This window comes from Rhinopithecus roxellana, chromosome 1, assembly GCF_007565055.1.
Source record: "Rhinopithecus roxellana isolate Shanxi Qingling chromosome 1, ASM756505v1, whole genome shotgun sequence".
NCBI lineage: Eukaryota > Metazoa > Chordata > Mammalia > Primates > Cercopithecidae > Rhinopithecus > Rhinopithecus roxellana.
The window spans coordinates 196,599,359-196,625,862 of NC_044549.1; the positions used below are offsets into that span (position 1 = coordinate 196,599,359).

A 26,504-nucleotide genomic window follows, 5' to 3' on the forward strand; every position below is an offset into this window, starting at 1 on the left:
CAAGATGCTTAGAATCATTTAATGAATGTTCCAAACACACCCTTAACTGGGCTACAGGTAGATTTCACTGGGATGGAAGCAGATGAACCACCCAATCAAACAGTACATGATTACTCGGTTTCCAGAAATCTGGATACCAGAAAAACTCAGTAGGAAACATCAGGATCACCTAGCCAGAGGTTCCTTGTGATTCTTTCCTTCCTCCTCTCCTCTTCCTCCACCCTGCTAAGGAACTTCTCCAGGGGTATAAATGTTCAGGATGGGAGAAGGGGAAGTGGGCTCCCATATCTCTAGGGCAAAGAGGAGTGCTGTGACACCACACCCCCGGGGCAACAAGATGACGTGGAGGCACAGGCCTGGGGCAGCCCTGCCCAATAAATAGACAGTTCCCAGAAGTCTCCACAGTGGGATTAACGGGCCCAGGGATGCTGAACTGCAGAAGCCACCCTCCCGAGGCCAGGCTGTGGCCCGCTCGCTACGTGCTGCACACCAGCACATCTGCAAAGGGTCCCAGGAGGATCTTGTTGAAGATGCAGCGGACCCACACCAGGTAGGTGGTGAAGGGCTTGATGTTCTCAGTGAAGGTATGGTTCTGCAGGGCAAGGATATAAGGCACATAGGTGTTCTCCCCTTGCTCCTGCAGCCACACCTCATACTTCACCTCCCTCACCTTCAGGTACTTAAGGTTCCATGGGATCTGCCAGGAGACAGTGAGGCGGGCCTCGGAGGCGCCATGTACTGACGCCTGGCACCGTGCCTCCCGCACCTTGCCTGGGTATAGGCCGACTGTCCACTTCTGCTTCCGTGGTCCTGGCCGGCCCTTCACCACGCGCCGTATGGTTTGAATGAGGGATGGGATGTCCACCTTGGTGTCCTGGTAGATTCGGAAGAGCCACTCGGGGTTCCGGCAACAGAGATGCCGTGGGACCTCACGGCTTTGCAGGATACGGGCTTGCTCAGCCCGGTCCAGATGGGTGATGCCCCCCTGGTCCCAGGGCCGCTCAGGGTGTGTGACTGTGTTCTCTGGCATCATGTTCCTCCAGGCTACATACTGGAGGTCCATGCCAGGCAGCATGGCCAGTGTCTTATAGGGAGTGTAGTGGTCGGGATTGACAGCATATGGGAAGAGCTCTACCACAGTTGCCCCACGGGGCAGGAAGAGGGTGGTGACCAGCTGGGCCCCATGCATGCTGACCAGCATGGAGGCATTGCTGACCAGTCGCACGACATCAGCAAAGGCGTGGTCCTCCAGGGACACTGTCACTGTCTTCATCTGGAACTCCTGGGCCAGTGCCAGCAGCAGCTCTGCCTCATTCAGGATGAGTCTGTTCTGGGTTCGGCTAAAGACCAGAATGTACTCCTCGCCTAGGGGGGCTCCTGTGTGGCTCACGTTCAGCTTTTCTGTCATGAACCGTGCGAACTGCCGGATCTCATTGCCCGAGACGAGGATGTTGGCTTTCGGGCCCTGGGGCTGGACAAAGCCATACTGGTACCAGGTAGTGATCTTGGAGAGGCCCACAAAAGCATGGGAGAAGCACAGCAGCCGGCCCAGCGTCTTCAGCTGTGCCCGCAGGAGAGGCTGCTTGGGGCTGAGCAGCTTGTAGAGGTCGAAGTGTGCACCCTCGCCCCAGCCCTCCATGAAGAAGAGTCGTGCCTCGTGGGCCAGGCCGGGAAACTGCCGCAGCGTGTAGAAGAGTGGCAGCAGGTCGTCGTGAAAGACATGCATGAGGTTGTCAGGGTTGAAGCGGTTGGCGATGAGGGCCACATCTGGCACGAACACCGGCTTGGGCATGAAGCGCAGGGCAGCAGCAGGCAGCTCCACGAAGTTGAAGTACTGGGTGTTGTGGTCCTCCACGGTGGACAGGTCGAGCAGGGCTGGCTGGAAGCGCCGGGAACCCAGGTTGGGTAGCATGACAGAGGTGTTGCCGTGGAAGAAGATGAACTCCTCGGCCTCGTTGGAGTAGCAAAGCCACTTGAAGCGGCAGATGCGGTCTGTGTGCGTGCGGCCTGTGCACACCATGTGTGTGCCACCCTCCATCAGGATCTGCAGTGCCTTCGGGTAGTCGATCCTCAGCGCTGGGGCTGGCTCTGTGGCCTGTCGGCCGAGGGCCAGCTCCTCCTCCAGTGTGGCTGCATGCTCACGCAGTCGCACATGCTTCCACAGGACCGCCGCCAGCACCGAAACCAGGAGGGCATTGAACACCGCAGAGAGGTGCATCCTAATGCCACTGTGGGGCCCTAGTGAGATGACGGCCACTGGGGAGCACCACAGGCCAGGCGGGCTTCACCCATCCCTATGGGCATCCCGAGAACTGGTGAAAGCCTGCAGGGGAGAAGGAAAAGAAAAAGGAGTTGGCACAGTGTGCCTGGCATCATTACAAGCTCCTGCTATATGCCAGGCACTGTGCTAGGCTCTGTGTGCCCACTACAGCACTGGATCCTTGCAGCCATTGTGCACATTGGTAGGCATAGTAGATTAGACCATTGTTTAAAATATTCACTCCCTCCCCATAGCCTCCATGTTGGAGAGTGCATCCCCATACCTGACTTTGGGCTTAGCCATTTAACTTGCTTTGGCCAGTGAGATGTCAGCAGACAGAACATAATCACAGGTTTGGAAAGTGTTTGGCCTGGCCTTGCCCTCTTTATGACACTGGCATAAGAAGAATGTATTCAGGCTAACTTGCTGGCCCCAAGAGGAGCGAGTTACGCATGAAGCACAACTGCTCCGGCCATACCCTGTTCTAGTTCAGCTGATCCCTCGTGACTGAGTGGGCACAGCCAAGAGCAGCAGTGCCATCAGCCAAACCCAGCCAAGATCAGCTAACACATAGACATCGGGGCTGAACAACAGCTGATTAAACATCCCTGAAATTCTGGGGCTGTTTGTGATGAAGCACTGCTGCAGCAAAAGCTAACCAAGAGAGGTATCTGTGATGACAGGCCATAGGAAAATCCCTTGCAGGGGCCTGACATTCCTGGACTCTGGGTAATGACTTTTCCTTAAATGAGAACAACTGGCACTGGAGATCTGTGAACACTGTTCCCAGGTTGTACAAGACCCCTGTATGCCACCTCTGAGAGACACACGTGTATGGTCAGCTAAGCTTTCCTCCTGCTTAAAGCTCCTTTAGAAATCATGCCTGCTGGCTTTAGAATCCCTTAAGAGAAGGGTAGAAACTTGTCCCCTCAGTGGTAAGATAATTGTATCTGGGTGTCATCATTGAAAAATGTTTCATATACTGAGCCAAAAAAACCCAGTAGGGTTTTAAATGCCCTCTCCCACATACACACACTGACAGAGAGGCCTGGCTAGGGGTGAGCTTTTACTCCCTCTTCTTGCAGTATTGTGAAGGGTATCATGCCTGCTCTGGGACCCAGGATTATTCAGACAGTTGAAAAAGCTCATCCTTTGTGACACAAGAGCCGCACAGGTAACACCTGACACCTGCCTGGCATCGCACCGGGAGGGAGTAGCTGCTCCTTTATTCTCTTGTGCCTAGGTCCTGATGCAATTCCTACCTCCCTGTGATGAAAAGAATCCAAGTGCATCTTGCCTAGAAAGACAAGGTGTCTTCAGCTAGGTTCCCTAAGAAGCAGAGTCAGGGGCAAGGATTTGAATCCAAACAGTTTGAGAAATGATCCCATGAAACACCTGTAGGAGAGTGGGAAAGTGAGACAGAGAAGGGACCAAAGCCAACACATACAGGGTACCTTAATGAGCAGTTAATGCCATGTGTAGCCTTCTTCCCATGATCATATGCTGGATATAGTATGGAAGCTGGGATACATGTCTATCAACTCCTGTTGGGCATTACTTAGTTGAAGGCCATTCCTGGAGGCATGAGATCTCTTCTGGCCTACTCTTATCCAAAGGTTGAGCCCACACATATGAATATATTATATACTCCCCACCCCCAAATATCAGGAAATGAGAATTACCCTGAACAAGTATCATACATTCTAGTTTTTTCTAGTATACCTTAGTCTAAGTTTATTAACAACAACAACAACAAAAAACCTGCCCATAATCATCTTAATTAACTCACCAGGTTGGCAACTTGCTGTTTAAAAAATACTGGTCTACTCCAGATGTTCTCAAGCCTGGCTGATTACTGGAATCCTCAGGAGTAGTTGCTAAATAAAAATCCATATTCCCAGGCACCAGTCCTGGAGGTTCTGATTCACTAGGTCTGGACTATGGCTCAGGCATCTGCATTATTTGTTTCTTTTATTTCCTGCCTTCTTGTGAATTGCTTGAATTCCACTTTGATTTATCAGTAGTGTTTTTGAGTACATCTCTTGATATAGATTTTCTAGTGGTTGCTCTAGGCATCATATTATAACCTGTAACTTATCACAGTCTACTGGTATTGACATTTTACTTTTCAAATAAGTGTAGAAACTTTAGCTCCACCTAGGTTCTTTTATAATATAATTATCTTACATGTTTCCTCTACATATAATGAGACCCACATCAGACAGTAATTTTGGCTTCAACTGTCGAGTATGATTTCCTCAAGAGGGAAAGGATCATCTATTATATTCACCCATATTTTTACTCTTTATGTTCATTCCTCATTCCTGATGTTCCAGGTTTCCTTCCATTCCTATATCCCTTCTTTGAAGAACTTCTGTTAGTTTGCTATTCTTTTAGGGTTAATTTCCTGGCAACAAATTATCTTAGTTTTCCTTCATGTCAAAATGTCTGATTTTAGCTTCATTCCTAAAGGATATTTTCACTGGGTATAGAAATTGGGGTACAGATTTTCCTTCTTTCAATATGTGAAAAATGATGCTGTGTGATCTGGCCTCTATGACTGCTGATGAGGAACTGCTACCCTTCGAATTGTTTTTCCCTGGAGGGAATGCATTGTCTCCTGCTGCTCTTAAGATTTTGTTGAGTTTTCAAAAGTTTGACTCTGAGGTGCCTTGGCATGTATTTCTTTGGGTTTAATCCTATTTGGGGTTTGCTCAGATTCCTGAATCTGTAGGCTCTTGCCTTCCCCCAAATGTGGGAAATAGCCATTAGTTCCTTGAAAACTTTTGCAGCCCTACACTGCTCTGCTAGGACTCCAATTACACCAATGGTAGATTTAAAAAAAAAATTGTATTGTCCCACATATCTCTGAAGCTCTGTTAATTTTTTTCTAGTATTTTTTCTCCCTGTTGTTGACTGGATGATTTCCATCATTCTGGCTTCATGTTCATTGATTCTTTCCTGTGTCCTCTCCACTCTCGATTGAGCCCATCCAGTAATTTTAAAATTTTGGTTACTCTATTTTTTGTATCTAAAATTTCCATTTAGTTTTTGTAACTTTTTTTTTTTTTTTTTTTTTTTTGCTAAAACTTATCCTGGACATTTTGGTTATAATGTTATGATACTCTGGATCTTACTTAAATCTTCTGTTTTAGTAGCTTCTGTTAAAACCATACTGGTCGGGGAAAGGAGAACATTGACTCTTACTGTTGGTTGGGGGTGGGCGTCCAGGCTCCCTACTCAGCCTCCACCAACACCATCGTGGCTGAGAGGGTGAGGGATACCCAGCACAGAGTGTATGTCAGCGGGTCAAAACCCAGGCTCTGCAGTTGGCCTCCGATGACACCCTCGGGTGTGGATGGAAGTCTAGGCCCCAAGAGGACTATCGCAGTGAAGGATGTCCATTACTACTAGGCGGTGGTGGAAGTCTAGGCTTCCCATCAAGTGGGGAGGGTGTGGGGCAGCGGTTACCACTAGGCAAAGGTGGAAGTCTCAGCTATCTCATATGGTTTGGCTCTGTGTCCCTACCCAAATCTCATCTTGTAGCTCCCGTAGTTCCCACGTGTTGTGGGAGGGACCTGGTGTGAGATAACTGAATCTTGGTTTGGGGGGGTTCTTTCCTGTGCTGTTCTCATGATAGTGAATGGGTCTCACTAGATCTGATGGTTTTAAAAACAGGAGTTTCTCTGCACAAGCTCTCTCTTTGCCTGTTGCCATTCACGTAAGATGTGCCTTGTTCCTTCTTGCCCTCTGCCATGATTGTGAGGCCTCCCCAGCCATGTGGAACTGTAAGTCCAATAAACCTTTCTTTTGTGAATTGCCCAGTCTCGGGTATGTCTTTATTGGCATGAAAACGGACTAATAGGCTAACCATTTGGCCTTTACTAAAACTGAGGACTGGAGGGGCAGGCAATTTTCTCTGGTGTTTTGCAGGAATGGAGTATTTATAGAAAAAAAAAAAAAAGTTGTGCTATACTGTTCCTTCTTCCAGTCCTTTGACAAAAGAGACCAAGCTTCCTTGGGGCTTTGTTTTGTTCTGTGCTCACTGGCATTCCTGGGCTGTGGGCTTCTCTAGCACCCAGGGCAGAATATATAGGAGGCAAGAAGAAAACACAGAGAACTCACCATTACATTGTTCTGTGAGTTCCAGAGTCCCTAGTTGGTTCACTCCTTTCTCCACCTTTCAGTCTTCCAGTGTTTTATATATAATGTCCAGTATTTTTAGCTATATTAGTAAGAGGGATAGGGATAAATTTGTCTACTCCATTTTGACAAGAACCTGAGGTATCCTTGGCATCTACTTTTTTTTTTTAACCAAGCTCCCAGGTGATTCTGGGGTACAAACAGATTTGAGGAAAACCAAGTAGTTCTTAACCAAAGAAGCAGGCCATGAATCACATTACCACTTACCAGTTTAAAAGCTTGGAACTGTTTTCCTATTTCTTTTGTATATAAATTAAAGTAGGCTCAATGTTATCCTTATAATCACATCACCATCACTCAATTGCTTTCTGGTACATCTTGAGTCGGGAAGATGAGGATCACTGTTTAGCTGGCACAAGAACCCACAACCCCACTGCCTAAGCTGTGGGCAGCAGTGAGCGGCCTACATGCTAGTTATGCCTTATTAATAGCAACAGCTAGTATGAGTTACTGTTCTGCTCTACTTCACTGCAAAGTATCTTTTGGGTTTCAATAACACCTGTATGCCCATAGGAGTATGCTATACATGTAACTCTTACCTATCACATACTATGGGGGAAAGACAAAGGGCCAAATGTTGCAGCCAGAACCCTGCAGAACTTCAGATCAGGTCTATCACTTTGCTGCATGACACTGGACATGTTGCTATGCCTCTCTGGCTCCTGGGTGCCTGGATGATCAGATAAAGCATCAGGCTGACCTTGGCTTCTCACCTGCTTAGCAATCAACTATGAAGCAGGATGCCAGCAATAAACATAAGCCCAGCTAAGCCAGGATATAAAGGAGTGGCTTCATTTTTTGTTCTCACAAGGGAGAAAGGAGAGGTGACTCCCACTCAGGCAATCATGTCTAACCTTAGAAGATGACCTTATTTGGAAAAAGGCTCTTTGCACAGACAATTAGATAAGAATCTTGAAATGAGATCATACTGGATGAGGATGGGTCATAAATCCAATGTGACTACCCTTAAAAGAGACAGAAAAGGACATACAGAGAAACAGAGGCCATGTGAAGATGGAAGACAGAGACTGGAGTGATGCAGTTGTAAGCCAAAGAAACAGCCCAGATGACTAAAACCATTAGAAGCAAAATAGAAGCAAGGAAGGATTCTCCCCTAGAGCCTTCAGAGGGAGCATGGCCCTACTGACACCTCAATCTTGGACTTCTGGCTTCCAGAACTGGGAGAGAATAAATTTCTTTCATTTTAAGCCACCAAATGTGTGGTAATTTGTTGCAGCAGCTCTAGAAAACTAATATAGGGACCATAATAATTCATTTGAAAAATGGGTTCTGTGCTCTTAAGAAGGAATTCCATTGCTACAAAGGTTAACAACCACTAAGCAAGTCCTCATTTTGCCCAGAAAAGCAATTTGTCCAACATCACACAGCAAATCAGGAATAAGAATGGAAGTGTTCTAAAACACACCTGCTGCAGTGCTGCCTCCCAGTGGGGACGACTGGGGAGACCAGCAGATCACCAGCAGGCCCAGCTGGTGCAGCTTCTGTGATCAGGTTCTCATGAAATTAAGTCTCCGCTTCACCATCTACCTGCCTAGCTCCAGGGCCTGGGCCAGTCTGATATGGATGAGCTGCTCGAACCCTCTTGAGGGGTGGGGAACTTACTTGGATCTAGAACGGTCAGAACACCTCAGTCTTGGGAAGCCAACTCCATACATTAGTTTGACTTGTGGGTTTGCTCCTCTGGAGACACCTTTGAAGGTATCACTGATCAATCAGTAGCTATCACATCATCTCCCAAACCAGCCTGGCTCTCAGCTGCCAATGCACTACCGGCTGCAGGTAGCTCCCAGAAGAGGATATGCACTGTCTGGATAAGTGTGAGGATAAAGACAGAAAGACTCGGGTTCAAACCCCAGCTCCTCGACCTACTGCATGTCCTTTCTACACTCAGGCTCCTCATCAACGAAAATGGGGATACAGCACCCACCTCACAGGAAAGTGGAAGTCAGAAATGATGTATCAGTTGAATTTCGTGAATGCTGATAACCACTTTTATCTTATAAAAACCACAATTTCATTCCATCAGGTTCAACCTAACAGGTGTGGTATATAGCGGAGAGGAAAATAAAAAGGTTTTAAGGTACCAGGTAGCTAATAAAGGGCCACTGGGACATAGACAAAACATTGGCATTTTAAAACAGTTTGGACACACTTGGCTGCCTTCATCTGACTCAAAGCAAAAACTGATCAGTGGTGAGGCAGGAACTGTCACGTTTCATCACAGTCATTTGAAACAAAGGATTTTAAAGCTAAGCAGGAGAAGATTCCTTCCGAAGAAGATAGAGACAGACCAGACAGTGAATGCTGTCACTGTGTCACTGGTGGCACCTTGGGCCTGGTCAGTCGCCAACCCTCTGCTTCTTGGGCATCCAGGTCGAGTGTACTGACAGACGACATAATGGACACTGTTGCTTCCCCCAGCAGCCACTGCCCTCTTCCTCTTCCTAATAACAACCCCAGTGTGTCCAGAAAGCCACCCTCCGGCTGATACCCATGATGTTCAGAGAAGCTCAGTCCTTGCACCTCAGGTGGACTGTCAGCAGAGCCTAATTCTGGGGCCAGGTACTGGTCCAGCCATGGCAGGTTACCTGAGTGGAACCAATTCAGCTGAGGAATGAGGTGTCGCATGTCATGTTCCCACTCACTGGACAGAAAAAGAAAGTGTTGTCCCAGGGCTGCTGGCTGCCATCTGCTGACCACGAGGGAAACAGCTTGAGGCAAAGACAATGCCTAGGACGGCATGGCCAAAGAGATATAGAGGAACCTGGTGACATCTCCGAGCCCCATCTCGGACATCCTGCTGTGAGAAATGGTAACTTCCCTCATTGCTGAAGCTAGGCTGGGTTGGGATTTTGGCTTCCCACAGCCAGAACATTCCAACTGGTATGGAAGGAGAACCTGTTTGCAAAGTGTCATGCGTGAGGCAAACATGCAGGGTCTGGCTGCGTCTCCTGTTTCTGAGCTCTGTGCTCTAGCCTAGGGGGATTATTTCGCATCAGTTTCCCCTGGACTCTTCTATAACTTGGGTAAATGAAGCCTTCTCCCTAAGAAATCTTTTCATGAGACATGAAAACAATCAAATAGAGGATCTGTGACAATTTTCTACACAGGTGCCGTCTGCCAGTAGGGAATGAGAACTAAGGCCACCAAAGTGTCACAGCACGGGCAGAAGGTAGGCTTCAGTGAGCCCTGCAGGCAGGAAGTGCCAGACCCCCGCTGAGGAGCAAACAAGTCCTCTGGTGTGGCTGTTTCCTGGAGCTTTCAGAGGGACAGAGATGTGATATCTGAACAGTACAAAGGCAGGGGGTAGGAGGCAGTCCAGGGAGTGTGACCTAAGGCCACCACACAGTTCGGTCTGGTTGGAATGGATGGTTCACAAGGAGAAGAAGTACAGAGAAACTTAGAAAAATCAGCTGAGGGTGTGATGCCAGATCAGGAGTTTGAATTATATCCTATAGGCAATGGGGAGCTATTATAAGTCTTGGAACAGAGCAGCCTGGAGGTTCTCTAGGAGAACAGAGGTAGAAAAAAACCAATTAGGAGTTCCCAAGCTCAGCGTCTCCCCCATTTAATACAGGAGAGGAGAGCCTGAGTGTTAGAATGGGGGCGCCTAGAAGGGAGCACACAGAGCTGGTGGTTCACACTCTGCATGAAGGGGGCACAGGAGCATGTTCCTGATGGCAATTCAAGTCCCAAAGTCTGCAGATGATTTAAATTTAAATAAATTCTCACGACCTCAAAGCTCATCCTTTAATAAAACTTCCACTCTTTCACATCTTAATGGGCCTTCTTGGTGGTAAGAGAAGAGGATAAAGTTACAGCTATCTTGACGGCCCTGCAGAAAGGAGAATATAGGGGGGCCCTGACTTCATATCCTTCATTCAGGTCTTCAAGGCTCTTGTGGAACACGGGCTGAGAACTTCTGGGCCAGCCACAGGTGAGAGGCCAGAGCTCTGTGGCTGCCTTCTTAGCTGAGTTTTAATAGCACCTCCAGTCAGCCTTGTTCATCTCTAGGGGAGTGTCTCTGTGAGCCTAGAAACCCTGAAGCTGAGAAATCTAATTAAACTCAGTGTTTCCTCAGTCTTTTCAACCCATACACCCATTGATAATAAAGAGAAACTCTCTCATGCCCCAAACTGACCTGTAAAGTTCAACATCCCCTTCTCCCTCATTCAGAAGACTCTCTTCTGCAATGTCTGTTCCTCAAGACCAGTGAATTCCATCAACCTTTACTTTCTGATGTTAGTATTTTATATAACATCCGTCTACATATTTCACTTTTCAATGTAAAATTATATCACTGCATATGCTCTTTCAAATAGGCATGCCCCCAAGTGGACATTCTCCATACAACCCCACCAGCTAAGAACCACAGTGCTGAACCACATTAAAGTGCTGATATGACTATTTTTGACCAGTGTCCCATGGTCCTGCCATAAGAACCAGCTATCCTTACCACCACCAAGGTATGGACAGTTCTTCTCAAGAGAGAAGAGGTCAAGAACACCTGTGTGACCAGTAAGACATGCCCTCAGCTGGAATTCTGACATCTGATCTCTAGGAGGAAAGAGGATAAGCCAGGAGCTAGAAAGAGACCAGGAAGAGGGAGAGTTCATTGACATTTGAGGTTAGGAGAAGAAAAAAAACAAAGGATAAAATTAGAAAAGGGACAAAAAGGGTTAAAAAGAGACTGGAAAGACACGGAGAGACTGTCTTACCAGGGGGTGGAAGGGAGATCACCCCAAGGTCCTCAGCTCAGATCTAAACCAGGGAACTGAAGAGGAGCTCATGCTGGGGTGGCAGGGAGGAAGGCACCAGGGAGGAACATGAGCAGGGGGAGCAGTGGGAATATTTGTGAGTGTTTACCCTAAAGGAATGACTGGACTGACATTTGTAAGAGGAACTATGTCAAGCACAGTTCAAACACTTTTTGTATATACAAAAGATCAAGGTGCTAATTTCAGACACTGATTCTCCTCCCACAAAGTGTCTAGTGATAACTGTCATAGCTAAGGAAAAGGTTGGAATTATAGGTGTCCTAGTTCAGTTCACCAAGAGGGCCTGGAAGCAGTGACAGTGCAGCAGCAATCAGTATACCCAGCACCCAGATCTAGCTTTCTAAAAATCTTTCTCTACAAAAGGAACCAGAGCTCCTTGGAGAAATGGTTTATTCCAGGGCTAGGGCAGGGAAGGTATAAGACGAGCTTGGAACATTTTGTAGTGCCAGAATGTAAAAGTATTAAAAAAAAAAATGATGAGGAGACAGTGAAAAGGCACAGGAGCCAGCATGAAAGAGCTCCCAACAGCTAAATCTTGTATAATTTTAGTACCAAAATTAAAAAGTAATAGTAATGAATTATAACCCATAGAATAAAATATCCATGAGTCAATATTGATATGAATAAATAATTAGGAGAGAACGGACAGATCTTCCTTAGAGAATTTCAATTAAAAAATGTAGAAGCAATCATGGAAATAGAAGATCACCATTTGGCAAACATCACAGTGATAACTGTTGCAGGCAAGATCTGCTGATAGATGCTAAAATTAGTGGGTGAAAAAGTATGATGAGAGGATATTTGCATAGTCTCAAAGTATCTCCCCATGAGGTGCATATTAATTACAAAGGTAAAAATGGAAACTACTGTAGAGAAGCCTGGCAGATATGCCCCGAACCAAGTAATCAAAATTAACATCACCTGTAATAACAATGACATCATGTACCCCTTTATAAGATGCACTGAGACAGGACCTCACTTCTATGGTTTTCCTGCCCAAAATGTGTAACTTCAATCTATATTTCTAAATGGATCCATGGTTCTAGCTCCAGTTCTAGCTCTGAATAAGGTCTGTAGGTTAGCTAATAGAGAAAACCTTAAACCCAAATTAAGGGATGTTCTACCAAATACCTGGTCAGTACTTGACAGGGCTAAAGTCATAAAAGACAAGGGAAGATGGAGGACCTGCCTCAGATTGGAGGAAACTAAGGAGACACAGCAACTTAATGCAGTGTGGGATTCTGGCTTGCATCCTGGACCAGAAAAGGAACATTAGTGGGACAACAGGCAGAATTTGAATAAGGTCTGTAGTTTAATGTGTTGTGTGAATTTCCTGGTTTTGATCATTATACTATGCTCTGTAAGATGTTAACAGTAGGGGAAGTGGGGAGAAGTGGTTTATGCAACTTTTTTGTAAGTCTAAAACGTATTCAAAATAAAAAAGTTATTTTAGTTATTTTTAAAATAAATTACATAAGAAACGTGAATTTTTATTTTTTTATTTTTTATTTTTATTTTTGAGACAGCGTCTCACTGTTGCTTCGCCCAGGCTACAGCACAGTGGCATGATACCAGCTCACTGCAACTTCGAATTCCTGGGCTCAGGTGATCCTCCCATCTCTGCCTCCCAAGTAGTTAGGACTATGGGCACGGGCCACCAGCCTGGCTAATTTTTAAATTTTTTGTAGAGAAAGGGGTCTGGCCATGTTGCCTAGGCTGGTATTGAACTCTTGTCCTCAAGCAATCCTCCTGCCTCAACCTCCCAAAGTGTTGGAATTACAGGTGTGAACCACCGCACCCAGCTGAGAACATGAGTCTTTATAAATGTTAATGACATGTAAAATGACATAATGTGGTTTGCTCCAGCAAACAAAGTAGACAGACAGAACCCGACAGGGGAATACTGATCACTGTGGAAGATGGTGGGGTTCTTTATATGTTTGTACTCTTTTGTGTTTACTTGACATAATAAATACATTAAAAAGGAAACAATAAAGAATTAAAGAAATCACTATTTATAAATAAGATAATTCTGAAGAGTAAACAAGAAATAAATTGATATTCAGAAAAAACAAAACTAAGCCCTCTCTGGAGAGATGGGAGGCAGATGCATGTCCTATGAGCCGACACACATTTTGCCCTGATCAAAGAATAGCTTCCAATAGAAGCTAAAGCCAAAACAGACAAACCCAGGGAATATCAAATAGCCAGACCCTCACGGAGATACGGAAAGAAGAGAGGAAAGACTTACCTCCAACATGAGTGGGCATCTCAGCCCTCAGGTATTCCAGGTATTCATCATCTCTCTAGTGATCATTCTGCCACCTGCCCCTCTCTAAGGCAGGCTTGGCAGCAGGTGGAGATACGGGGCAGTGGCCACAGGCAGGCAGGAGTCTAGGGTCCACATCTGGACCTGACTGACTGTACATGCAGTGGACAATCCCAGCAAAGCACTGATATCAGGGCCTTAGGGCAAAGCTCATAAACTAGGAAACATGGGTGGGGGCCTTGTGAGGCAAACTGGCAACTAAGCAGAGACCAGCCTACGAGACTGGGGGACACGGGGGCTGCTTCTAATTAGCTGCTAAGTCTTCCCAATCCCCCAGTCCCTAATCCCTCCCAACTTCCATCCTCCTATCCCCACTCTCAGGCCCTGCTAGAATAGTGTTGATGGAAGGCAGGACAGACTGGCCTGCATGGACCTGCACTGGGCATTTCAGGTTTCTGAGTTACCCTTCCGGGGGAAAACGGGAAGAAAGGTTTGCTGGAGATGGACAGAGCAACAATCAGGTCCTGGAGTTCTGATTGCCTGGGAGTTTCTACCAACTTTACCACTTACAAGCAGGCAGCCTACACCACTGTCGGATGAATACCCCACTCCCATACTCCGCAGGCAGGTTAGCTTTGAGACATGTTCTACACTGGCTCCCAGGGTTCCCCAATGGGATTAAGCCCCAGCTGTCCACAATGGTAACAAGCGTGACACACACCCTTTTTGGCTGCCTTCCCTTCCCTCTCTCACTTTCTCACTCCCCATTCATGTTTACATGTCCATTGGGACTGAATACAAATCATCTACTTGCTAAAGAATCCTTGTCTTAGGATCTCAGGATCTGCTCCTGGGAGACTTAAAAAAAATAATAGATCTAGTCCTGAATCCAGAGGGGAACCTTAATAAACAGATATTACTGTATTTTGTCACTGTGGAGACATGGAAAGCCACCCTTGCACTTCTACCTACAGTGAAGTAGGTAGCCACAGTGTGGTAGTAGGAAGCCAACAAGTACTTGAGCAGTCAGTGTCACTACAAAGCACTGTCAGCCTGTTTCCCACACCCCAGTGGCACCTGCCCCTCCTCCCAACAGCCTGCATAAGCCAGCTGAACTGAAGGATCATGCAAAATCTTCAGGAAGGTTTTTAAAAGACAACAGATGGAGGCAAGGAGTACATTAATCGGATCTCCAGCCCTAAAGAAGATAAAGAGGCCTTTCCTCTTCACCACATCGAAATGTTCCTGGATAATCAACACATACTTCTCTAGGAGGAAAATTCACAATGGTGAAGAATAACTGGGCCAAGTTGCTTACTGGGCAACAGACCCAGTGATTTCCCCTTTCTCCGAGCCAATTTTCACTGCTGTGGGGCTATCACAGCCTGGAGAGGCTGCCAGTCTCGCTGACAACAGAACAGCAGCAAGGAGGCTCAGGGCGTCAGAGAGCCCAGGTGGCCCTCCTTGGCCTTGGAGACTGAAGAGACTTGGATCTAAGCCACTGTCTTCCACAGGACTGCAGCCTGGTCTGACAGACACTGTCTGCTTGGTCCTAATGTCTGATCATTCAGGGCAGCTCTGTGCACCAACTGCCTCCCCAGAGCACTGGCGACAAAGGGATAAGAACTCTTTCAGACTGAAGACCTCCATTCCTTCATCTGTCTCCTGGCTTTGCTGAAATGGGCAGCGGCCAGGATCCCAGCATCACAAGAAATCTGACCGTGCAGTGACGAGGAACTCCCTCTCAGTCCTAAGCAGCCCACCCTCCTTTGTGCACTTACTCTGACAGCACAAAAGCAGAGCTGGAATGTGCCTCTCCCGCACCTGCTGTCCTTAAATCCTGTCTCCTAGCGAACCCACTTCTAAGCAGTCATGCAAGGTCACCCTGTCTGCAGTCAGATCTGGCTACCACCCCAACCTGTTGAGCTCCTGCTACGTCCCAGTGCTATGCTAGGTCCCTCACACACACACACATCCTCGCTAAATCCTTCCTTACCCCTGCTCAGCAGGGTGGCGCACTTTGTCTCCATTTTCCATTCAGAGAGAGGCTCAGAGGCTGAGCCATGTGTCGACAGTCCAGGATTCAACCCCAAGGGTCTCCACCTGTGCTGCCTCTCAGAGACAAGGGCTGCCCAGACAGAGTCTTGTCATGAGAAGGTGAGAGGTGGCACTTGGAGGCATGGGCCACCCAGGATAATACATTTTGTCTCTACTTAGTGCCTTCCTGAAAACAGAGGCTGATTCTTTAGGATGTGCGGGTGGGCATGAAGGTCCAATGGGTCACTGATGCAAAGGACCCCACCACCCTCTGGGGTTACAGAGCCTCCAGTGAGATGGGATCGGTACAGGACAGATGGTCTCTGACACGAGCCATTCCACACAGAGAAAAAAAAACAGATCAGCCCTTTTCCTGCTTGGGCAAGGACATGGCAGGTGCCCTAACAAAGGGTACTCCAGTCTCGCCCCTGCTCCAAGCCAGGACAGCTGTGTGCTCAGTGCTTCCCAGCTGTCTCGCCCTGAAGCGTTCCTCTATGTACTTACCACAAGCCTATGAAGTATCATTATTCCCTATTTTTAGATGAGGAACCGGAGCTTGGAGAAGTTCAGTGACTTGTCCAAGGTTACAACAGGTGTGAAGCTTAGGTCTTAACCCAGTGTTCTCGGACTTTAAAGACTGTGTTGAAAACCACCCTCAAGATACAGAAGACCCAGTCTTCATTAAAGTGGGGCAAGGGGCAGAGAAGAGAAAGAAACACCTCAGACATTCAGAGGACTCAATCAGGGAGCAGTGAGCCCAAATAAGGGCACACACATCCCACCTTACTTTGCAGCCCAGTCCCCTCCTGGACCCATGACAATGACCAGAGAATGCCACCAGCTGACCAGCTGAGAGTCACCAGGCTGTAGGGCAGGGAGAAGGGAAGATGAGTGAATGCTGGGTGGATGTGATCACCGTGCTCAGCGGTGAAACTCTTGAAGGAGACAAAAGAGCTTCAAGGGGGACATGACAACCTTGATCCTTATTTGTTTGCCTTCCTTTAGAAAAGCAGAGGTAATCAAACTAGGAAAAGCTGCCTCTTCCCATCACTCCTCTTACTCGTGCCCTAAGCAGAGTTTTGGCCCCTCCACTGCTCCGGGATGAGCAACTGATTCCTGTGCTGTACCTCCCGTCCCATCCTGCTACCAAGGATCCAATCAGCACCTAAAACTGATTCCCAGATTACCAACAACTATTAAATATGAGCCCACTCTTATCTTGAAACACACACTCAGAACCACCAGCCTCCAACACTTTATGTTCCAGGCAGTAGGTATATTTTCTCATTCAATCTTCAAACCAATATTAAGAGGCTAACACCACTATTTCTATTACCCATTTATAGATCGGGACACAGAGGCTGGGAGAAGGTAAGTAAATATGTCCAAGTCCCTGAGCATGTATGGAATGGAGGCAGGATTTGAACATGGATTCTAAGCACTGTCTTATGCTAACAGCCCAGGCACCATTTGGACCTCGCCTTCTTGGCATTCCAGGGTCACACAGACCAGGGTACTCCAACACCACCATGTTTATCTGCTTCTGCCTCCTCTACATTGGGCACCAAATTTAGAGACCAACTGGAGTGGGGAACAAAGAGCTTAGTGACTCAGCCAGGACAAAGCATGATAAAACAAAATTTTTTTCAAGACAGGGAAAAAAGAAATCAAGAGATTAAAAACATGCCTAGAAAACCCCTTTAGAAACTGAGGCAGACAGAAGCAAGCTATCAATTCACTCCCCCAAACCACTTTACTAAGCTCCCAAGAGCAGCTAAATGTTATCAGATTCCCAGACTTAGTGAATCTTCCTTTCTAGGATCCCAGTTGTTGTGAGCATCAGAGGATAGCGTCAATAATGTTGTCACATCTGCAGACCCCAGTAACAGCTGGGCAGCTGGGGTGGGGCCACTTGCCTGGGGCGGGGGGCTCATAATGTGAGGCTGGTCATTGGTGCTGGGTGCAGGCTCTACTTCTGGGGGACCTGGCCAGCCCCAGACATGGGAACAGAAAAGCCCATAAGGGCCTTGAGGTTTGATAAGGAGTAAAAGCCCCAGGAATTCCGGGCCCAGAGTATAAGGTGCACACTCACATGCCTGCTAGGGCCTGAGCCAATGGAGAAAGTAAAGCTGAAGGTGGGCTGTGTGACCTGGAGACTGAACACCTAATGCCAGCTGATGGGAGAATGGCACAAAGGCAGCCTGGTGGTACCTATCTGTATCAGTCTGCTTGGGCTGCCATAACAGAACACCAGACTGGGTGCTTTAAATGACAGAATTTTCTCACAGGTCAGGGTTGGTTTCTGGTAAGGCCTCTCTTCCTGGCTTGTAGATGGCCTCTTCTCTGTGTGGCGGGGAGGGAGGAGAGGGTCAGGTGAGTGAGTGGGAAAGGGAGGGAGAAAGCAAGGGGGGAGAGGGAGGTGGGGACAGAGACAGAAACACTCTGATCTCTTTTCCTCTTCATATAAGGACACCAGTTCTATCAGATTAGGGCCCCACCCTTATGACCTCATTTAAGCTTTATTATTAGGACAACCTATCTCTAAACATAATCACATGAGAGTTAGTTCTTCAACATATAAATGGAGGGAACACGATTCAGTCCATAGCAACACTCTTCTGATCTTCCCAGAGAAGCAATAAATCTATTGAAAATGTGAAATGTCCTAATTTGTAACTTCTCACAACTATTCAAATTGAGTGAAGACAACATGCACCAAGGCCTGGGGCTGCTGGCCTCACTGCTGCCGGGTAAAAATGGACGCTCGTTTGCAAGCTCTGGTCTAAAGCAAATCCCCTGTCCTGCTAGCCTCACCATGGCCTGTGCCCGGGTTCCCAGTTGTGTGACTGCCAGAACCAGCTGCTCACTGGTCACTCCTCCACGAGAAGAGTTACAGAGGTGGAGGGACCAGACAGCCAGCACCTGCCAGACCCAGGCTGCAGAAGATCAGGCAGGGCCCAGGCCAGGAGGGGGTCAGCAACGGTGCAGAAGGTTTTATATTACTTTTACAACAATTTGACTTTTAAGGATTGTTCACACTTTCAATTGAAAATTATAGAATTCTTATTTTGTCACTGAAATGTGTTTTTGTCCTAAATGCAGCCTGAAGTACTAGTGCTAGATTGTGGAAGCTTTCAGTCCTGTATTGATTTGTGATCTTACATGTTGTGAATTAGTAAGCAGTAAACATGTTTCACTAACTCAACCTTATCCTCGGAATAATCTCTTTCCCCCCTCTTTCTTTCTTTTTTTTTTTTGGTTATCAGAAGTAGTACACGGAACTGGTATTAATAACATAATGCTTACATTTGCTCCTAAATATTAACCTAATGCTATTGATAAATTCAGGCATTTATAGATCAGGTTTTCTGACCAAGGTTATTTATCCTTTGGCAAAATCCTGGCAGCCTGAGTGGTTCTTGTAAAACTTAATAAGTTTAATTATCAAGGCATATTTAACATTTAGTTAAGGGCTCACTTTCTTAGATTAAAACTTTGGCATGGGTAGTATCTTCTTGCTTTAGAATAAAGAGCAAAGCAAAGTCAAAGCTGGAGACATTAATCCACTATCAATAGCTGATGACTGTGACTATATTGCCTTATCAATAGAAAAGGAACCCCTTCAAAGCAGGAAAAAATCCAACAGAATTAAGTCACAGTCATCTGTGTACTACTACAAAGTACTACTTTGGTGAGAAGGGTGATGTCAGTCTTTGTTGAGGATAAACCAAGGCTTGAGTATGGGGCAGGACATTTGGCTTTCCACCAGCTCATTTGCAACCCTCTCACTGGTGTTCAGCCTCCAAATAACGCAGAAACCTTTGCTTGCCACATAGCCTGCCGTGTCATCTGGCTTTTGCTTAGCGCAAATGGGTCACCTGGAAGTGACATGTGCCTGTATTGGTCCTCTCTGGCATCAGTGTGTACCAATGTGGTCATAAACAGGGACGCAAACAGGGAACAGAATGGTGGGAACCTCTGTTGTGTGGCTCACAAAGGTAACGGAGAACACTGCCTACACCAGGTTTTCTAGGTGGAACTGCAAAATCAAATGAAAATAATTCTTACAGGGAATGCTCAGACGCCAGTGTGTACACACATCCAGATGGACCCTCAGGCCCAATTTGAGAGGGTTGAACTGATCAAGAGAGCCTGAAGACACCCTGTATATGAAGCATAAAACATTCACAAAGAAACATGAGGCAGTGTGCACAACAGGAAATCGTCCGGGGAAGCTGGCTGGAGGGTGGGTGAGTTTTGAGCAAGTTTTTGGAGGTGTTTTGGTGGTGATGGAGGATAAGATGAGCATCTCTGTTATGTGTCTACATGTCCCAATTACTCATGACTGCTACAAATCTGTCCACAGTAAGATAAGCATCACTGTCTAGTTCTCACATATGTCCAGCAAACCATGAGGCCTCCAAGCCATGGGCAGTGATGGCCAGGTCCAAAGCCATGTGCAGTTCAGTGGGTACCACATACCCAGACAGGTAGAGTCCGGGGAGCCCAGGCTGTGGGGCAGGCACAGAAGTGCCAGGGAAGGCAGGGGATAAAGTCAGGAGACCTGGGTTTCAACACTGGAGCCCTATGGGCTCAGGTGACTACCTGCAAAGCCTTCTGCAGGGTGACGCTTTACAGTAGCCAAGTCCCTGCCAGACACCCAGGGAGCCTGAGATCCCACATCAGCAAGCAGAAGGAGGTGACAGGATAAGGTTGAGTTTTCCTTTGGTCTCATTACCACTGTGTCACCCTCAACTCCTCCCTTTCCTAATAATAATGATATTATCATAGCTAAGATCCACTGGCCAATCACTAGGTGCCAGGTTCTTCACTCTGCAGTGATGATCTTTATTTTATAGATGGTAAAAATCAAAGCTCAGAGAGGTTAGGAAGCCAGGTTTATAGAGGAAGCAATGATAAGACTAACCCAGGTAGGCTGGCTACAGGGTCTGCGATCTCCTTCTTTTTATCTGGAAATAATTTTAAACTTACAAAATAGTGGCATGTATAGGACAAATAACTCTTCTACACTCTTACACAGATTCACCAACTGCAAATTTGACATCTTTGTTTTATCATTCTCTCTATATACAGTCAGCCCTCTATATCTACAAGTTCTGCATATGTGACTTCAACCAACTGTGGATCAAAAATATTCAAAAAAAACTTAAAAATACAATAAAAAAGAGTATCAATTTAATAACAATATAGTATAACAACTATTTACATAGCATTTACATTGTATTAGGTATTATAAAGAATTTAGAGATGATTTAAAGTATACAGGAGGATTGCATAGGTTATATGCAAATAATGGTGCCATTTTATAACAGGGACTTAAGCATCCTTGGATTTTGTTATCTGTGGGGGGTCCTGGAACAAGTCTCCCTGAGGAGGGCAACTGTATACAAATTCTTTCTCTTTTCTGAATCATTTTAAAACAAGATGGAGAAATCTGGCCCCTTTAGCCCTCAATACTTTAGCATGTATTTTCTAAGAATGAAAACCTTCTCTTACACAACAAAAATTCACGAAATGAATATTGATCCTATAATGATAATACTATTAACATATGATTTCTATTTTCTGGTCCAGAATCCAGTCTGGGATGAAGCATGGCATCCAGTTATCCCATCTCTCTAGTCCTTTCCAATCTGGGGCAGCTTCTCAGTCTATCTTCGACTTATGATCTTGACAACCTTTAAGAGTCAGGGCCAGCTATTTTCTAGTATATTCCTCAATGTCTGATGTTTTCTCATGATTAGGTTCAGGTTACCCATTTCTGTCAGGAATTAGAGTCTGTACAATTAGTCATTAATACGCCCCCCCCTATGTGAGTCTCTCTGGGACACTCATCTTGGAGCAGCCAGGATGAGGAAGGACTGAGAACCCCTACACTGTGTAGGATGCTAGAAGGAGTAGGGCCACTTTCCTGGAGAAAAGAAGCCCCTGCACTCATGCGTCTTCAAATACCTGAGTTGCTGCACAACAAGAGTGAGGCCGCTCCTGAGGAGTAGATGCAACCCCTTCTACCTGACTGGACACACGTGGATGATGGTGACACGTGCAACCCAAGCCCCAGGCACAAATGTGGACTGTGGCACATATGATTCCCATTCTGTCCTGCCCAGCACAGGTGTGCCAGCTGCTCCAGCGACCTAGAGTAAGAACTGCAAAAAGAAGTCACGGGGAGGTGGAGCTCAGCATGATCGGCTGGAGGAAGACTTCTCTAAAGACTAAAACTTTTGAGCATGGAGGAATCAGCTACTTTGTAGGGCAGTGAACCCCCATCTGGAAGTGGTCTAGCAAAACACAAGAACAACCCATGTGGGCTACTCCATAGTGGGGAGTAGGGCTGGCCATGGTGTCCTCCAAAGCAGGACTCAGTGGATCCATGGACCTGTTGTAGCAGCATCACCCGGGATCTGAGAAATGCAGAATCCTGGGCCCCACTTCAGACCTGCAGAACCAGAATCTCTCTGAGAGGAGGACCTAGGAACTGTGTCTTAATAAAGCTTCCAGGTGATTCTTATGTGTGCACAATACTGAGAGAACTGCTCTAAGGTTCTTCTAACATTTCACAATTTTGCGATACTCACCAAGGCATTTCTATCAAGCCCAGGTTAAACAACTGATTCAACTGAGAATAACTCTCCCCATCAGTATCAGTAAAGGCTAAATAAATTCTGTTCCCAGCTTTTGCTAAGATGATGCATAAGCCTAAGCTCTGGGGAAATCTGAGATGCCTGCCAGACTCTAAGCTCTCTTTTGAAACAAGTTGCTCCAACCCATTCCTTCCCACACAAAGTGCACCACTTGTGGTATGGGAGTGGCAAGAAACGAGACCAGATCTCTTAGCCACAGCTAAATGGACTAAGGATGGAGCCTGGGTCTAAAGCAGCCACCAGTTGGGGACATAGGGAGATGGCCATCCCTGCAGGCCAGCAGAGAGGAGGTAGGTCCCCTGAGAAAGGAGCACCTGAACAGAGCAAATTCGGACAGCATCTCCAGTTCCTTACAATAGCTACTGTGTGACTCTCTTGGAAGATCTGGGACCCAGCACAACTGTGGCAACTCCAGATGCCACTCCAGGATGTGCCATGATTCCTGCCACAAACCTCCACTGTCAAAGGACCCCAGGGTCCGTTTCATCACTGGGTGTGGCAATACAGCAGACCAAGTCCCCAACCCCTTCCTGAGGCTTAGCTCAGGGCTGAGGAGCAACTACACAGCAAAGAAGGGGCCCTCTCTTAGCCTTTTCAGAATGGAGAAAACAGAGAAATTTGTAGCATAAGATTGTACCAATGGCAGTCACTACTGGCAGAGTGAAAGATCTGATTCTCTTCCAGGTGCTAGAGTATGAACCAGTGAGGACACGGGAAGTCAGAGAAAGCAAAAGGATTGATCCTTGTCCAGGTTAGCTAAGAAAGAGGATGTTGGCCTCTGGGTAGGGGAAAGAGATGAACGGTCTCACCATCTTACTTTACTGAGCACCTACTATGTGAGAGGTGCTGTCTTAAGCCCTTTTCCTGACCTATTTCATTTAAGCCTCACCCTCCAATGCAGTACCAGTATTATCCCCACTTTCTTTTAACATGAGAAAACTAAGTTTTACTGGAGTTAAGTACCTTGCTTAAGTTCTTAAAGCTCAAGAAGGGGCACCAGGATGTGAACCTGCCTCTCACTCCAGAGGTCTTGTTCTTAGTACTATGCTCATCTGTCATCAGACTTGGAGGAACACTCAATGGCAGAGAAGCAGAGTAAACTGTAGAGCTGTGAGTTTTTATTAGTCAAGGGCAGAGCAGGTGTGGTGCCCTGGAAATGTAGAACCACAGGCCCTGGACTGTAACTTAGCAACCCAAGGCTTCTTGCTGTAATGCCTCCTCACCTAGCCAGGCAGAGAGTACCCGGCTGTGACAGGTGGCTTAGGGAGCGGTGAACATTCTCTCACCCTAAGGAGAGTCTAGGTAACATAATATTAGTGTGATAATTATCCCATGTGCCCTAGTACTGTGCTGAGAGGGTTAAGCCATCAATTTAGAATTACAAAACCACTGCCGTTTAGAGCTACAAGAACCCTTAGAAATGATTTCCTCCAACTCTTTATTTCATAAAAGAGATCTTGAGAGGCAGTGTGAGCTCTCACAGGCAGCCAGGATTAAAGTGGCAGCATATTGGCTCTCAGTCCGGGGCTCCTTCTCCTCACATCCACAGCTCAAGGGCTGCTCTCCTTCGCAAAGCAGAGATCAGGCTCAGATAATTGTGCAGCCCCAGAATATTTCCCAGGAGCTAAACGAAGGCATTTCTTCTCACACACAAGCTTCCCAGGTCCCAACCAGCCTGCACCCTCACCCGGCCCTGCCATCCAGTGATGAGACCCTAAAGAGGCCACAGGCCTTGCCTGGGCTGCCTCTTCCTAACACCTCCTCCCCTGAACTCACTCAGGGACTGTCCCCTGCAGCTTCACCACGCATCCAACACCAGCCACAGAGAGGAAGCACACAGCCAGGCTGCAGGGTCCCGCCTCCCACCCACTTGGTGTGAGAAGACTCCCTGCTGCAAGACTGGAGGCTGCCCCAGGTCATAACTGGGCTTCAAGAATGCAACAACAGCAAGGATGATGGGCGGCAGAGAAGGAGAATTACATGGCACCAGTTCCGGAGCTGGAGATGTCAGGATATGAGTTCCCATCCCTGTCACTTAGCCGTTACGTGACCCTAGGCCAATTCTTAACCTCTCCAAGCCTTTATTTCCTGATTTGAAAAACAAAATTATGCCTACTTCACAGGGTGGTTTTGTGAATTCAAAGAGACAGCAAAGGCAAAGCACCATGCCTGACAATTATTTTTCTAATATTATTACTAATCATAATGGTAAAATAACTCCTGTTCACTGGCTTTCACTCTCAGCCAGGCACAGTGCTAACTGCTTTACATTATTATCTCACTTATTCTCCACTACAAACCTCAAGTAAATGCTATTAATTCAATTTCACATTTAAAGAAGTATGCTTAGAGGCATTAAGTGAATTGCCCAACATCACACAGCGATTAAGTGGAGGGATTAGGATTCAAAACCAAGACTGACTCCAAAGCCCATGATGACATTTGTAGGTTCCACCTTTCACATCCATTATTTCATCCAATTTAAGAAACCCTGGGAATCACGTGATTAGCAGGTCCTAGGGGAAAGTATTCCACTGACAACCAAGCTGAGATTGACAAGGACCATTGGGGAATGGGGGATTTGGTAATCTAATTTTCTAGTTAGTGCAATGTTTACTAGAAGGCTTTGTTTATTGCTAAGTATTCTCTAACGCAAGGCTTAGAACAAGAACTTGCCAACTAGCATACTTACATGGCCACGGAGGGTCCAGCCACCAGCACCATGTCTTCCTTTCTGCTGAAGATCTCCACTCTCCTCTTCTCCTTCTCGCAGGGGCCCAAGGCTCAGGAAGGAACGTGCTGACCATCCCTGGGGATGAGGGGACCTATGCTCTTTCCTAGCTCTGTAGGGACTGAGATTCCTCATGACTAATATGAAAGGATGAGCTGGAAGATCTGTAAGATTCACGAGAGCCAGAGAGGGCAGCTAGTGCCAGTAAAGATGAACCTGGACTCCAAGCACCTCAAACAGTTTCTATCGTTAGTCACCACGGCTGCTGATATTTGCTGCGCACTCACTGTTTAGACATACTGGGCTGCGAACTTGCCTAGCATTATTTCATCCTCACTGCAACCCCGTGATAAAGGCATTGTACTTTCATCTCCACTTCACAGAGAAAGAAACAGAGGCTCAGAGACGATAAATGACTTGCTCAAGCGCACACCGCTAGTGGCGGAGAACCAGGATTTGAAGGCCAGGCACATATTATAGTAAACATTTGGTGAATGAAACCTCCTCTGTCTATGCTCTTAGCTACTAAGTCCTACCAAGCTCGCCCCATAACCCTGAAGTCATCCCTTTCCACGCGGAGCCTTGTTTCTCCCAAGAGCAGGCTCTAAGTGTTGGCTGGCATAAAGTAGGCGGACACTGGTCGCTCTGCACCTGGTGCAAGACTCCAGCCTGAGGGTCACATACTTTAGCAGAGTTCCCATCAGTGAGCGGGAGACGGGTTCCTACACACACACGGAGTCAGGAATTCACTGGGTTCCTACTTCAGAGGCTACCCCGGCACTGCCAAGCAGGCCGTGGCAAGCTCTTACACCGGACACACATGGTAGGTGCCCCACTTGCCCCCAAGGCGCCCAGGGATCAGCTGCAGGCCTGCCCGGGTTGGCAGTTCTCCCGGAGGCCCAGGCCCGCTCCGCGCACCTCGCGTGGCTCCCCACCGCCCGCGCCAAATGCGCACCACCCATTACCTCCCAAAGCAAAAGGGCCTGAGGACCCAACGCCAGTGCCTGCCACGAGCTGAGGGCTCCAACTGGCAAGCCCCAGGGCGCTGCCCCGGTCCTCGGCCTCCGACCCTGAGGGTCCACCCCCGCCCCGCCCACCCCCCGCGCCTCTCTCAGCTCGCTTCACACGACATCCCTCCGTTCTGCAAACTCTCCTATCTCCGGCAGGCGTCCTAGAACCTCCCCGTCACTCTGGGGCCCGGCACCGCGTCGTCTTCTGCAGGGGGTCGAGGGTTCGGCCCCTCCACTCCAAGTCCCAGGCGGGTGTCAGAGTCCGCGCCAGCCCCGAGCGCGCGCGTCTTACCTGAAGCCTGGGCTCCGCGGGACTGAAGCCACCTCCGCCGACACATCCAGGAGGCCCCACCGCGGCGCCACTTTCCCACACCGCCGCCGCCCCCAGTGCCAGCTCCTGGCCCAGGAGGCCCAGGCAGCCAGCCCAGGTTTGGCCGCGCCGCCGGGTTCGCACCCTCCGCCACCTCCAGGCTCGCAGGTGTTCCCCGTGCGCCTGCCCGGCTGCCGAGCCCGGCGCGGAGCCTGTGCGC

The 26,504-nt window shown here is 47.5% G+C and overlaps 1 protein-coding gene across 3 annotated transcripts; it reads right to left on the reverse strand.

Moving 5' to 3' along the window:
• On the reverse strand, window positions 1-26,504 carry POMGNT2 (protein O-linked mannose N-acetylglucosaminyltransferase 2 (beta 1,4-)). Of its 3 annotated transcripts, none has more exons than XM_030935644.1 (3): window positions 26,267-26,475; window positions 24,926-25,042; window positions 1-2,323 (listed from the first exon to the last, which is right to left on the reverse strand). In XM_030935644.1, exon 3 carries the CDS (start codon window positions 2,216-2,218, stop codon window positions 476-478), a length of 1,743 nt encoding a protein of 580 aa, XP_030791504.1. In that variant the 5' UTR covers window positions 2,219-2,323; window positions 24,926-25,042; window positions 26,267-26,475; the 3' UTR covers window positions 1-475. The 3 variants fall into 3 exon arrangements, with proteins under 3 accessions (XP_030791504.1, XP_030791496.1, XP_010372641.1); XM_030935636.1 differs by having other exon boundaries at window positions 24,926-25,128; XM_010374339.2 differs by lacking the exon at window positions 24,926-25,042 and having other exon boundaries at window positions 26,267-26,504.

Bases quoted from the DNA above. Each gene is read 5' to 3' on its own strand.
- POMGNT2 (XM_010374339.2), bottom strand. From the start codon at position 2,218: ATGCACCTCTCTGCGGTGTTCAATGCCCTCCTGGTTTCGGTGCTGGCG.